Below are 15,904 nucleotides of genomic sequence, written 5' to 3'. Positions count from 1 at the left end.
TCTTGCACCTATGTAGCACAACATGCGTGACTCAGACCTCTCTAAGCTTGGCTAGATCTGTGTATCAACCGAGCAGGCACAGCCTAGACAAATTAGTTACTCTTCCACCGGGGATTCTCAAGTCTATTCATTGGTGGCTCAGCCCACACTTGGTATGTGCAGGGGTCACATTCTCCAGACCCCATCACTCCCTATGTCTAACCACCGATGTCTTGGCATGGGGTGAGGGGTACACCTTGGAGAGCACAGTATTCAGGGCCTCTGGTCTCTGGAAGAGCTGATGCTTCACATCAATGTGAAGGAGCTCAGGGCGGTCCAGCTGGCATGTCAGGCCTTTCGCCCTCTCCTGGAGGGCAAGTGCATATCTGTCCTGACAGACCATACAACAGCGATGTTTTATATCAACAGACAGTGGGGAGCACGCTCCTCTCCCTTATGTCAGGAAGGCCTCAAGCTCTGGGGGTTCTGCATAGCACACTCAATACTCTTGGAAGCGTCCTATCTCTCTGGGTCTCAGAACAAGCTAGCAGACCATCTCAGCAGGTCTTTTCACAATTACAAGTGGTCTGTTCACCCAGACATAATAAACAATATCTTCCAACGGTGGGGAGTTCTTTAGATCGATCTGCTTGCCACAAGGTGCAACAGGAAGTGCCTACAATTCTACTCCTTCCTGAACCACATTCTGGATTTGTTGGCAGGTGCATTTTTTCTCTCCCTCCTACACCGTTGGTTCACAAGGTGGTCCTCAAGACCCAGAACAATGGAATCTCGGTGATCTGGTGTCACCGGCCTGGCCATGTGAGGATTGGTACACCATGCTACTGGAGCTATCGATGGATACTCCAGTCACTCTACCATTAGTTCCGGACCTCATCACTCAACATCGTGGCCATTTTCGCACCCCAATCTCAAATCTCTCCACCTCGCTGCTTGGAAGCTGCATGGTTAAACCCGCTAGAGCTCACATGCTCAGACCCCGTTAGGGGTGTTCTTCTGGGTAGCAGAAAACCTTCAACCAGAGCTACTTACTTGGCCAAGTGGAAAAGTTTTGTGATTTGGTACTCGCAGAGCCGTATCGCTCTGACACGATCGTCAGTCCCCTTTATCTTGGACTATCTCATAAAGTTGAAACAGCAGAGCTTGTCTCACTCCTCAATAAAAGGTTCATGTGGCTGCCATCAGTTTTTCACTGAGGAGAACATGGCCGCTCCATCTTCACTAACCGAATGGTGTGACAGTTCCTCAAAGAGTTGGATGGATTATATCCACATTCGTCGTCTCACCCCAGCTTGAGGCCTTAACCTGGAACTCTTGAGGCTGATGGGGCCGTTTGAGCCCCAGCGACATGCTCACTACTCTATCTTTCCTATAAGGTGGCCTTTTTGGTTGCAATAACATCAGCCAGAAGGGTGTCCTAACTTAAGGCTCTCACATCTGACCCTCTATTTACCATTTTTTACAAAGACAAGTTGCAACTGTGATCTCACCAGGGATTCTCCCGAAGGTGGCCTCAGATTTCCATGCCAACCAAGACATATTCCTTCTAGTCTTTTCCCCGAAGCCTCCGCCAATAGCTGCGAGCAGAGGCTCCACTCTCTGCATGTGTGGCATGCACTGGCGTTTTATATTGAATGAACTAAGCCGTTCCGCAAGTCGAACCAGCTGTTTTGTTGCAGTAGCAGACAGGATGAAAGGCCTCCCCGTGTCCACACAAAGGATATCATCATGGATCACATCCTGTATCCAGGCTTGTTATGAGCTGGCAAAGGTCACTGCCCCCGCTCTGATTGCACACTCCACCAGAGCTCAGGCATTGTCAGTGGTCTTCCTGGCCAAGGTCCCGATCCAAGAGATATGTAGAGCAGCAACATGGTCCTCAGTCCACACCTTCGTTTCCTGTTACTCTATATCACCCAGCACGCCAGGGACAATGCAGTGTTCAGTCAGCGATTCCAGGAACTCCGACTGCACCTCCTAGGTAAGGCTTGGGAGTCACCATATTGGAATCGATATGAGCAAGCTTTCAAAGAAGAAAAAACGGTTACCTACCTTTTAGATGTGTTGCTTATATCCATTCCAAACCCACCTGCCTTCCCCTCTGTCGGAGTTTCTGGAAAGAAGGAACTGGGGAGGTGGCGGGTTAGCGGGGCCCTATATGCCATGCCATGAAGGTGTGACTCCAGGGGGCTCCAGAGCCGACCCAGCGGATGCTGCTAGAGGAAAAACCTTCTGGTGACACCTAATTGGAATAGACATGAGCAACACATCTCGAATACAACAGTCACGAGAAGGTGAGTAACCATTTTTTCAGGATGATGAGCATGGCTTCTGTAATCCCTTCAGTAGGGACAGGAGGTAGGTTTTTGGCTCTTGACCTACAAGGAGTTTTTCCACATAGCGATAAACCCATCTTACAGAAAATATTTACACTTTACTGTAGGAATGATATCAGTACAGAGTACTTCCCTTTGGCCTTTCCTTGGCCCCAACAGTGTTCTCAAAGCTCCTACTAGTAATCCAGTGTTCCCTCTAATTTTTTTACATCCGTGTGTGGAATGATTTTTGTTGTGTGCACCAATATGGAGGTGGTGTGGTGGGGGTGAGGCCAAGGGGTTCGGAGTGTGGGAGGGGGCTCAGGGCTGGGGCAGAGGGTTTGAGTTTGATGGAGTGAAGGCTCTGGCTGGGGGTGAAGGCTCTGGGGTGGGGCCAGGGATGAGGGGTTTGGGGTGCAGGCTGTACCAGACTGTGGCAGGGAGAGCAGACTCCCCCCCCCCCCCCCACCCTCTCTCGCTGCAGCAGCCTGGGTCGGGGGAGAGGCCCCTTTCCCCAGACATGGCAGGGCTGGGGCTGGGAGAGAGGCACCTCTCCCTGCCTATGCAGCCTTGATAGCCTGCTGCCCAGCCCCATGGCCGCACAGCTTAGAGGGAACTTAGTTGGTAATGGCCACTTACCTTCCTCAGAAGGCGATTTTAGTCTTCCTGTACCTTGACACCTGGCTGCTCAGTGGTCTGTTCCATGAAGCCAGTACTGTCATCCACCCAGACAGCCCTTTCTCTTTCCCAAGAATTAAGCTCAGTGTAAGTCCATGTTGACCCCTGTACAGAGAATACAGTTCATTGACAGCCAGGACATACCTTCCCACGGACAGATTCTTAACTTTATCAGATCTAGTCAGGACCATACAAGGGAGTTCTCGAACTTCAGAAAGAAACTGTCTGAAACCTGTCTGAAATGTAAAGGTCTACTTAAAGGTCTCACAAGAACTCAATTCGAAGCAGTGGCAACCTGTTCTTTGCTTCACTTATCCATGAAAACTATCTTTTTTTTAGCTATCGCGTCATCTTGTAGAATCAGAGAATTTGAGGCCTTGATATTAGATAGGCATTGACCTTTTATGTAGATAGGACCAAGTAATTTTGAAAGTCTGTTAGACTGCTCATTTCCATCACAAACAGATCCAGGAGGTTTCTGCCTAGAGACTGTCAAGATGGATCTCTGTGTGTATAGTTGCTTGTTATGATGTAGCTGGTGCTTTAATCCCCACAGTGGGGCAGTCCAAGGTAGTAAGGCTGCTACATGGGCATACAGTACATACATTTTCTAAACACTGTGCCTTGATCCATGCCTTTAATGCAGATGTAGTACTTGGTAATGCAGTCCCGTCTTCAGTTCTGGACTCAATTCTGAAGCTCCTTTTGGGACTGTCTCCTATTGGGAGTCATCTGAAGTAAAACACTCATACAGACACTACTTGGAAAAACAAGATGAGCCTGTGCAGTAACTGTGGTTCTTTGATATGTGTCCCCCTATGGGTGCTCCACTACCTGCCCTCCTTCCCTTCTGCTTTGCACTGTTCTCTGTGGGACATTGGATGGAAAAGGAACTGAGGGCAGTTCTGCGCAGCCCTGTGTTGCTTCAGTGTGCGATATGAGGATGTATACGCTGTGTGTGCAGGCCAAACAGACACTGCTATTGGAAAACTTATCAAGGGCTCAAGAGGCACATGCACACCTGAAGTGGTGCACCCTTGGGCGGGACATCTTGAAGAACCACAGTTACTGCACAGGATGACTAACCTCTGCTTCCCCATTATAGTTACCTATAGACGGTAATTAAGTCACTCTTTAACCTTCTCTTTGTTAAGCGAAATAGATTAAACTCTGACATAACAAACAACATAACTCATAACAAGGCATGTCTTCTAATCCTGTAATCATTGTTTTTCTTCGAGTGCTGTCCCTGTGGGTGCTCCACTCTAGGTGTTGGTGCGTTCCGGCACCATTGATAGGAGATTTTCGGTAGCAGTGCCTGGTTCGGACGCAGGAGCTCAATTGGTATCTCCTGTTTCATTGGAATCTTCCTGAGCGCCTGCGTCCCACACCCCCCTCAGTTTCTTCTCAACCGTCCACAGCTGAATACGGGACTCGTGGCAGTGCTACTTCTCTTCCCTGGTCTCTGTAGGAAAAAAGTAACAAAGAATATAGAAATAGTTATTAGCTACATCCCAGTTGTTTCCCTTCCTTTAGTGTAGTTACATAGTCAGTTACTTAGTTTAAAAAAAAAAAAAAAAAACCAAAACTTTTCACTTCAGGCTTGTCTCCTGCTGAGATACTCTCCGCTGCTATTTCTAGTTCACAGTGCCAGGGCCTTCAGGATTCAAAAAGTGTGTTTCCTGTCAGGACTCCATGCCACAGTCTGATGGGCACTCACATTGTGGGAATGTAGGTTTCCCTGGTGCACTTCACACCATGTGCCTCCACTGTACGAGCCTCAAGTCAAGGGCTCAGCGTGACAGGGACCTGCGGCTTAAAATGCTTCTGATGGAAAAATCCCTGCAGCCGCTTTCGGAGACGGGGAAAGTTAAACCCGCCCGCTCCTACACGCTCCTCGGCCAGATCCGAACCAGTGGGGAGTGTTGCTTCACTCTCTTTGGAGCAGAGGCAAGAAGCACAGCAGTCTCATAGGAGGGATTCTGACAAAGGTAAAGGATCTCCCGCGAGATCCTTATCCTCTGTGCTGACAGTGCCACAGGCAGGCGCCTCAGTCCTCTCTAAAATCTCAGCCATAGCTCCCGCAGAGGCAGGAACCCGACCTCCTGTAGCAGGAAGGTTTCCATGGCACCAAGCGCCTCAGTGCTAAAAATAGCCACGATGCCGGCTGTGCACTCTGCCCCAGTGCCGACAAGGATGTCCGCACCGACCCCCTCTGCACTAAAAATAGCCGCGGTGCTGACTGTGTGCTCTGCCCTGGTGCCAAGAAGAATGTCGTCACTGAGCCTGCCTCCTACCCTGGTACCAGCAGCAGACCCCCTGCAGGGCACCTCCAACAGACCCGCGGCACCGCTGACACTTTCACTTTCACTTGCTAATGCGCTAGAGCACAGTCCAGGCTCAGTGCAGCCAAGGGAGCAGGAGCAAGAGCAACAGTTCCTCACTCAGTGTGACCTCTCAGTGCCACCTGAGCCTAACTCTCCACTCCTAGATATGCAGGGCTTACTCTTCTAACAGTTGCTCTCACCACCTGAACTGGCTATCTTCACTGACAGCGAACCCGATATACAACAGCAGGCAAAGTTCTCCCCACCTGCCTCCTCCTCCTCCACTGGAACCTCTTCCACCTCAGGCTCCGTTCCACAGCCACCAGCCTCAGTTTCCCTACTTTGCCCCCTCACCCCCCCGTGGACGACACCTGTGTTCTCCTACCCTGTGCCTTGGCCACATCCTCCTACCACTGATCCTCAGACCTCTTCTGTGAAACCACTACCTGCTTCTGTGCCTCGATCTCCAGCTCCGTCCACTTCTAGAATACCTGAACCCGCTCCTTAGAACGTGAGCTACGAACCATATCCTCACTCACCGAACCCTAATTCTCCATCTGCACCAGATGGAGTCCTCCCCCCGCCTCCACAGAACGTGGACGACTGTAAACTATTTCAAGAGCTTTTCAAGAGGGTGGCTCTCAGTGAAGACATCCCCCTAGAAGAGGTTCAGGAGACACAACACACACTCCTCAGAATCCTTCAACCTACTGCACCCTCAAAGATCGCACTCCCTATAAATGAAGCACTCCTGGAACCAGTTGACAGTGTCCGGCAAACTCCAGCTTCTTTATTACCTACCTACAGAAAGGCCGAATGTAAATACTATGTTCCTGCTAAGAATGCTGACTTCCTGTTTTCTCGCCCACAACCAAATCTGTCATCATGGATGCAGTCACACAAAGGACGAAACAGTCACAATATCGTCCCACTCCGCAAGACAAGGACCTAAAACGCCTTGACGTTTTGGGTTGCAAGGTTTACACGTCCTCCACTCTACAATTCAGATTTGCAAACTACTCTGCATTCCTCGTCAGCTATGACTTTGATAACTACAATAAACTTTTTGAATTTGTCTCCTACATTCCAGAAGATAGGCGAGCGGACTTTAAATCAATTCTGAGAGAGGGCCAGTTGATTTCCAGAACGGCCCTACAAGCCTCTTTAGACACGGTGGACACAGCAGCCCGTACTACTGCAACTTCTGTGGTTATGATCTTCATGGCTTTCTGCATCTGGAATCCATAAAGATCTGCAGACCAGATCAAATTGTCTTTGATAAAGACAAACTGTTTTCCAAAAAAACCCGATGAACTACTTCACACCATGAAAGATTCTAGGGCAACACTGGACACCCTAGGTATTCACCCATCTCTTCCCAGGAGACAACGATACAAACCTTACCAAAGACCGCGCACACAACAATATTATTGGCCTCAACCCAAACCATATGTCTTAAATAGGAATTGCTGTAGACCCCCTAAGCACAGACAAAATCAAGCTCAAGCAACCGCCTCCCACCCATCCGGGAATAAACAACATTTTTGAAACGTTGGTCAAGGGTCTGCACGACCACACCTGGGTTCCACAGCCTACATGCCTATTTGGCCACAGCCTCCAGAGTTTCCAACATGCCTGGCAGTGTATTACACAGGATCGCTGGGTCCTTGAAATAGTTCAGTCCGGTTACTCTATCCCATTCATATCCTATCCTCCCCCCTTTCCCATCCCTCTTCAGGGACCCCTCTCACGAGCACCTACTTTGCGTAGAAGTGGCTCACCTTCTCCAGCTAGGCGCAGTGGAACCCGTGCTGACGCAACATCGAGGGAGAGGGTTCTACTCCCATTACTTGCTGACCCAGAAAAAGACCAGGGAATGGAGGCCTATACTAGATCTACACCAACTGAACAAATTTGTGAGGATACAAAAATTCAAGATGGTCACACTGGGCACAATAATTCCTGCACTGGATCAAGGGGACTGGTTCACAGCCCTCGACCTACGGGATGCTTATTTTCATATATCGATTCATCCAGCTCACAGATGCTTCCTACGATTCACAATTGGTCATGACCATTTTCAATACAGAGTTCTTCCTTTTGGCCTCTCCACAGCACCGAGAGTCTTTTGCAAAACTCTAGCCTTTGTCGTGGCTCACCTCTACAAACATGGGATCACGCTTTCCCCCTACCTGGACGATTGCCTCATCAAGGGCAACTCCTATGGCGAGACACTTCTTCAAACTATCCATTTTACCATATCCCTCTTTCACAGCCTAGGCCTCCAGATAAACATCCTAAAATCCACTCTGACACCTACACAACAGATCGAATTCATCAGAGCTCATCTCTACTCAATCCAGAGCAGAGCCTCACTCCCATATCAGATTCCTTGCTATCATGCAGCTCATACGCAAGCGCTCTTTTCGTCCCAGGACACTGGCAAGAATCTGTCTACAGCTCCTTGGTCACATGGCAGCCTCCACCTTCGTGGTCCAGTATGTTAGGCTACATATGAGATGTCTACGGCTGGCTGAATTCCAATTTCAAACCCAATAGACACATCTTAGGGACGCTGCAGACTCCTCCTCCCAATGTTCTAGCTTCCCTACATTGGTGGACAAGATCAGAAAACATCAGCACAAGGATTTCCTTCCAGCAACGATCCCCAATGCTCATGCTCACGATTGGCGCTTCCCTAATCAGTTAGGGAGCGCATCTAGGGGGGCACAAGGCAGGTGGTCTGCATCAGAGACTCACCTACACATAACTCTCTTAGAGCTCAGAGCAGTGAGGCGAGCATGTCTTCACTGTCTTCCCCTCATAAAGAACAAATCTGTTCGGGTCTTAACAGACAACATAGCATGTATGTACTACATCAACAGACGGGGGGGGAGCCCGATCACATTTGCTTTGCATGGAAGCCATCCAACTATGGAATTGGTGCATACAACATTAAATACAAATCATGGCTTCCTACCTACCAGGCTGCCAAAACACTACTGCCAACTCACTCAGCAGACACTTCACAACAGAACACAAATGGGAACTTCATCCTGCAATACTTAAACAGCTCTTTTCCCTCTGGGGTACCCCGTCAATACACCTGGGTTGTGGCAAAGAGAATTGAAAATGTCGGCTGTTTTGCTCCAGAGCGGGACTCGGGACTGCATCCCTAGGAGATGCGTTCCTCATCCTGTGGAACAACTCTCTCCTCTATGCCTTCCCAGCAATCCCTCTGCTACACAGTGTTCTTTGGAAGATCGTAGCCGACAAGGCTTGGGTCATCCTTACTGCCCCAGCTTGGCTGAGACAGACGTGGTATCTTTACCTACTCCGCATGTCCTCCTGTCATCAATGGGCTCTCCCCAACAGGCCAGATCTCCTTTCCCAGGACAACGGATGGGTTCTTCACCCGCAGCTCCAAAAGCTCCACCTGACAGCCTGGTTCCTTCATGGTTCCAAACCCATGAACTAGCCTGTTCTGACCAAGTCCGATACGTCGTCCTGCACAGTAGAAAAGACTCCACTCATAAAACTTACCTGCGTTTTTAAAATAAGTGGAAGTGGAAGCGTTTCGCCCTCTGGTGCTCACATAATCACTTAATGCCCAATACAGTGATCCTCCCTAACATTCTAGACTACCTCCTGAAAATAAAACAGGACAGATATTTGCTCAGCTCCATCAAAGTACACCTGGCGGCACTTACCACCTTCTGTGACCTGTTAGAAGGTTATTCACTCTTTACCCATCCCACCATAAAACGATTTCTCATGGGCCTGCAAAATCTCTACCCTGAAATTTACTCAGCAGCAGCTACATGGAATCTTAACCTTGTTCTTCATGCTCTCATGAAATTTCCATTCGAGCCTTTGGCTTCCTCCTCTCTTCTCCATATGTCCATGAAGATAGCTTTTTTTAGTTGCAATAACATCAGCAAGGAGAGTAGATGAAATAAGTGCCCTGATGGCCCATCCTTCCTACACAATCTTCTCCAAAGACAAAGTCACTCTGAGACCACATCCTAAATTTCTCCCTAAGATGGTATCCACCTTAACCAACCGATATACTTGCCTACATTTTATGCAAAACCTCACAAGACTCCACACGAGACATCCCTGCATACTCTCGATGTCAGGCGAGCAGTCACCTTTTACTTAGATAGGACTAAGCCATTTCGTAAATCTCCACGGCTTTGTCTCCATCACCGAAAGAGAGGAAAGGTACGGCTATCTCTAAACAACATCTGTCCAAGTGGATCTCTGACTGCGTCAGATCCTCTTACCATATTCAAAATATTCAACTGCCCGAAGGCATTAGAACTCATTCCACTCGAGCTATGTTGACAACTGTTGCCTTCCTACATAACGTACCCATTTCTGACATCTGGAAAGTGGCTACATGGTCATCTGAACACATGTTTGCCAAACGTATGCTATAACGCAAGATAGCATGGCAGACACCATAGTTGGCCATACAGTATTCTCTACACTACTCACTGCCGCATCTCCAAAATCCCACCGACCATAGTGGGTACTGCTACACGTTCATCTAGAGTGGAGCACCCACAGGGACAGCACTCGAAGAAGAAGGGGAAGTTACTCACCTTGCAGTAACTGAAGTTCTTTGAGATGTGTGTTCCTGTGGGTGTTCCACTCCCCACCCTCCTCCCCTCTATTTTGGAGTACTAGTATAATCACTCCACGGTAGAGAAGGAACTCCACGGTGCGGGACGCAGGTGCTCAGGAAGATTCCAAAGAGATGGGAGATACCAACTGAGCGCCTGCGTCCCGACCAAGCACTGCTACCAAAACTCTCTGATCGACGGCGCTGGGACGCACAGACACCCAGAGTGGAGCACCCACAGGGGCACACATCTCGAAGAACTTCAGTTACTTCAAGGTGAGTAACTTCCCCTTGTGGCTTTTCTCTGAACCCTTTCCAATTGATTAACATCCTTCTTGAATTTTGGGCACCAAAATGGTCACAGTATTCCAGCAGCAGTCGCACCAGTGCCAAATACAGGGGTAAAATAACTTCTCTACTCCTACTCAAGTTTTCCCTGATTATGTAGGCTCACAGTAGCTCTTCGGGGCACAGCATCACATTGGAAGCTCATGTTCAGTTGACTATACAGCACTGCCCCTAAATCTCTTCGTGTCACTGCTTCCCACGATACTCCCCCCATTTTATAAATATAGTCTACATTTTTTTGTTCCTAGATGCATACATTTCCACTTAACTGTATTAAAACAGATTTTGTATGCTTGTGCCTAGTTTATCAAGCAATCCAGATTGCTCTGCATCAGTGACCTGTCCTCTTCATTATTTACCACTTCCCTAATTTTTGTGTTTTCTGCAACCTTTATCGCTTTCTTCCAGGTCAGTGATCAAAATGTGAAAAAGCATATGGCTAAAACCAATCCTTTCGGGACCCAACTGGACACGCATGCACTTGATGATGATGATTCCTGGTTTACAATTATATTTTGAGATCCATCCGTTAGCCAATTTATAATTCATTTAATGTGTGCCATGTTAATTTTATATCGTTCTAGTTTTTTAGTCAAAATGTATAGTACCAAGTCAGATGACTTACAGAACACGATTATCTTATCAACCAAACCTGTAATTTTATTTTAAAAATCATGTTAATTTGATCGGATCTATTATCCATAAACCTATTTTGATTATCTACATTATCCTCCTTTAATTATTTTATTAGTAGAATCAGTATTAGTCTGTATCAGCCATTCCAGCATCAATCTTGTCCAGCATCAATATCGGGCTCACAGGCCTATAATTATCCAGGTCATCCCATTAACCCTTTTGAAAACTTGACCCAACATTTAGCTTTCTTCCAGTCTTCTAGATCTTCCCCAGTGCTCCAAGACTTACTGAAAATCAGCATTAATGATCCAGCGAGCTACTCATCCAGCTCCTTTAAAACCCTTGAATGCAAGTTATCTGGACCAGCTTATTAAAAATGTCCAACTTTAGTAGTTTCTGTTTAACATCCTCCAGAGATAACAGTGGAATCAAGAGTGTTCTCATCACCATATGATGAGGCTATGTTATGTTTTTCCCCAGATACAAATCAGAAATATTTGTCTTTTCTGCATTACTATTGATCATTCTACCATTTCCATTTAGTAATGGATCAATACCTTTCTTTTTGTTCCTAATGTATTTAAAAAACAAAAACATCTTGTTGTCCTTAACTTTGGCCATTAATTTCTCCTTGTACCCCTTTGCTTGTATTTTCTGCAATTCCTAACTTCAGAATTATATTGATTACTGTCAACTTCCCCATTCTTCTATGTCTTGTATATTATTTTTTATAGCTGCCTTTGCTTCCTCTCTAAATCAGGCTCATTTTTTGTAACCAGCACAACCTAGTGGGATGTGGCTTTTGTGCAACCAGTAAGGTGTTCTTACGTGCTTCCCAATTATCACTCAAGTTTTTTATTAACTACTTCTTTCCAGCTGAATTAGCTCATAATTGTTTTCTGCTTTGTGAAATTGGCCCTCAATTATTGTGCCCAGGGATTGGACAGTAGTTGGAGTAAACTGCAAGGTCAAGTGATGGCTGCTTGAATATTGGGCCACCTATTGTGTTTTTCAAGGAGTTTGATAGGTGGGCTTCTCTGAAGGGGAGGCATTGACTATTTCCGTTGGTAGTGAGCATAGTTATTCTATGCTGGTTTTTACTAGAAGGGAGGGGTATGAATCTCATTCACAAACTGTGGCTCTAAAACTTTCCTGGGCTGCTTGAGTTTTGGTATATGTGGGGAGGCCAAACTCAGTAAGGGTGATTTGGTCGATAATACTCTCTGATCTGGGGTGGAATTCTTGTTACTGATTATCACCATACTTGTTCAGTTGATCTCATAATGAAATATGCTGACAGCTCTCAAGAGCAGCCCATGCTTGGGTCTGATGTCTGGGCTATGCAGTTTGGGTTGATGAGAGCTTGTTCAGAAGACAGAATAGCTCTGCTGGATGTGACTGCTGAGTCGATTGCGGAGGAATTTCTTACTTTTTTTGTATCCTTTATTGCAATGGTGCATTCCCGTAGGAGTGATTTGTGCTGCTGGCAAATGGATTCAGAATGTGATTTGCACCACTGGCACTCTTTCTGCTTCTGCACTTGATTTTGTGAACCTTAATTATCTCAGAGGTGGGTTGGTATCAGTAGTAATGGATATCATGTGATTGGACTGCTGTGCTAACTCATTGACGCTTTGGCCTTGTATTTGTGTGGCTTGTTCTCTTAGGTTAAGTTGAAAACCTGGAGAGTCTTTGGGAGTGGACAAGCTTGGGTTGTTCACTATGCTAATGGGTAGGATGTAAGGCTCTGATCTTTGCCTTGATGAGGTGGTGGTGAGACCAGGAAAGTGAAACGTTGGCAACGTCTCCCATATTTACTCCTGAGCTGAAGATGGGTTTAAACCTATGTCCAGTTGCATGTGTAGGTGCAGAAACTTCCAGGACAATCCCATGGTTTTCATGTAGGCCATTAGATCAAGTACAATAGTATATATAACGTGCATTATATATATGGAGATTGAAGTAACAGGACAAGGAATTAGGAAGATTCCAGTACTATTGGGTGGTCATTCCGAGTTCTTCCAGGAAGTTGAGAAGGTTTCTATATGGACCTCTGTAGACCCCTAAGCACCCTAAGTGTGTGTCTTGTCCTTCTCCTCATAGATCATATAGATGCACTCAGACATTTTTGTCTTGGGTGGGATGTCTTCTGCAACTGAGATGGTTGGGAAACAGGACTGCTACTCTTCTCCCCCCCCCCCCCCCCCCCGCAGTGTCTGTCTTTGTCCTGGGTTGTATAGAGCAGGGGTTCTCAACCTTTTGTTTGTTTTTTGAGGGGCCCCCAACATGCTATAAAAACTCCAGGGTCCAGTGGGGGGGCAGGGGTCTCCGGGCTTCAGCAGCCGGGGCAGGGGATTTGGGGCTCCTAGCTTCAGCCACAGGGCGGGGTGCTCTCAAGGCTCTGGACTTCAGCCACTGAGCAAGGAGGAGGGCTTGGGGCATTAGCCCTGTGGCGTTGGGAGCTCTGGGGCTTCTGTCTCTTGGGGCTTCCAGCTTTAGCCCCACAGGTTGGGGGATTCAGAGCTTTAACCCCATGAGTGGCATCGCAGCTCGGAGCTTTCAGCCCTGTGAGAGCACTGGGGCTCGGGGCTCTAGGTTTCAGCTGCGGGGCCCCACGGGGCCCTGAAACCAGTTTGCGGCCCTTTTGGGGCTGCAAGACACTGGTATATGCTGTGGGGTTGGGTGTGTTAGGATAGGTTAGAAGTGACATTGAACCAAATCTTAGTGATGTAAGCAAGGCTGAGTGCTTTATTGAAAATAAGATAATGAATGGTGCTGGTTTTATTGGTGGCTGATCTTATGTTCATCAGAAGAAAATTTGGGTTGTTGTTGTTTCCTTCACCATTTTTATGATTTTATTGATTGAGAATGTGGTTTTAGCCTTCGGGTTTCTCCTAGTGTGTGGCGCTTTTGAGCGATGCCTCCTCAGACCAGTGATAGCTAGGATTTGGGAGGATGAATATTACTCAGAGTCTAGATCCTCTGAAGGTGGTTATGATTCAGTTCTCCAGATCTCTAGACCAGAAGACTTGCATGATTTTAAACTACATATTTGATTTCACTTTAGTATCCCATTTAATATATTTAAGCATTTCAATTTAGTATCCGCTTTTCCATTTTTGTTAAACAGACTTCTCTATGCTACCTTACTTTCCAAGAGTATGCGATCAAATCAGGGCCACTATGCTTAAAACTCAAATGTTTTTGTATCCTAAGGATACCTACCACACTTGGGCTTCTTCATACTTGATTAGATTAAACAAAGTATAAAAATAAAATATAGAGCGTATTCTAAAATATGTAAAGTGGTCTGAGAAAATGTTAACTAAATTATTGCCAGCACATATAATAATTAATCTATCTGACAAACTACTTCTAAATACTTCTAATTACTTTAGTGGAATCTATGAAGGCCTTGTTTATTCCAGTAGTGTTCACCTAATTTTTTATTGTGGTATTTATTTAAATTTTGCTAACTATGAAATCACAAGGATTTTTTTCAATGATGTGGTTCGTCCATACTCAGTATTCTGAATGTTAAAAGGTGTCCAAGTTATTTTTTAGAATTATTTACTGTACTTTAGAATTCATGCTGCTGAAATCTGTGTTACTAAAACCTTATTTTTAGGGATAAATGGGATGTGTAGGGAATCTTCCAATCTGTAGTAGTTCTTTATGAATATAGTAGAAATTTTAAGTGGATTTGTATGTATTAAACCACTGTATTAGAATAATATAAGTATGTACAGCACTCATTTAATGTTTATCTCTTTAATGTATGCCCCATTTTTGCATAAACAGGTGGTTGCTGAACATCCAGATGCTTCACGTGAGGAGATTGAAGAACTGCTTGAATCACAGTGGAACATGCTTAGTGAAAAACAGAAAGCTCGCTATAACACAAAGTTTGCCATAGTGACCTCTCCCAAATCTGAAGAAGACTCTGGTAAACGTAAAACTGTGCTAGTGTACTCTAACTAAATTTGATATACATAGTGATGTTAAACTAAGCACATATTTGAGACCTGTAGGGAAAACAGCTATCATTGTTTTCTGGTTTTAATTCTTGGTGTTTGTGCCAATAGGAAAAGAATGCCAATGGTTACAATAAAAGCAATCCATGAAGTCTACATTCCTTGCTCATTGTTCTACAAAGTTGTTATATGTAAACATTCTACTGTTTAGAGATTGGTGGTTTCTCCTTCTTCTTCTGCCCATAAGCAGCTGCCATTATCTTCACTGCCCACTAAATGTGGGTGGTGGGAATGGGAAAATCAGGCATTTTTATTAATGTAAACTTATGGGTTAGTTCTTAAGAATAGTTTAAGAAGTGGTTTATAAAATATAACCCGTACGGTCCTTTCTTTATTTTCATTCATATATATATATATATATATATATATATATATATATATATATATATATAAGACACATAGACAGACACACACACACACACACACACACACACATTTTTTAAAAAGTGTTACCTCATAACATTCATCAGCTCAGGAAGCAAGTATTCCAAACTTTATTCTAAACTTTTCTTCCATTTTGGCATTTTATTGTGGTGTACTGCAAAGCTTTTAGGACAGCATAAGAAATTGCAAGGTAACTTTTTGCTGTTAGCTAAGATTCATGGTCTTGATAAACAACAGTTTATTTAGAATTTTGATATGATAATTTGAGTTCTTTGGAGTAGCTTCCTTGAGAAGGAAGAATGGAGGGGGTGTGGCATTTTCTTGACTCTTCTCAGTCCAGTTATAAATGTCTGGTATACATAGTGTTTTACAGCACTATAGGAAGGCCTGCTGTGGAAGTATTTGAAGCTACCAGGTGCTGCTTTGGGCAGTGACAAGAATGAGAGGGAGTGTGTGAAAGGTCATCAGATTTGAAAAAAAAAAAAATGTATAAAAATGGCAGTCAGTTTTGTTATCTTTGTGTGTGAAATAACATTTTGTGGAAAATTGGTGAAG

At 45.5% G+C, this 15,904-nt stretch overlaps 1 protein-coding gene across 8 annotated transcripts in view; it reads left to right on the top strand.

Annotated features, from left to right (window-relative positions):
- NSD2 (nuclear receptor binding SET domain protein 2) overlaps window positions 1-15,904 on the top strand; it is a 151,983-nt gene that overhangs the window by 66,366 nt on the left and 69,713 nt on the right. For all 8 annotated transcript variants that reach the window (XM_038400406.2, XM_038400412.2, XM_043512593.1 and 5 more), the window contains one exon: window positions 14,733-14,877. In XM_038400406.2, the coding sequence (XP_038256334.1) occupies window positions 14,733-14,877 (145 nt within the window). The remainder of the gene's footprint in view (window positions 1-14,732; window positions 14,878-15,904) is intronic.

Source organism: Dermochelys coriacea, chromosome 4 (genome assembly GCF_009764565.3).
Source record: "Dermochelys coriacea isolate rDerCor1 chromosome 4, rDerCor1.pri.v4, whole genome shotgun sequence".
Taxonomy (NCBI): Eukaryota; Metazoa; Chordata; order Testudines; family Dermochelyidae; genus Dermochelys; species Dermochelys coriacea.
The sequence above is the reverse complement of the archived record's forward strand: the minus strand, read 5'-3'. Positions and strand labels throughout refer to the sequence as shown.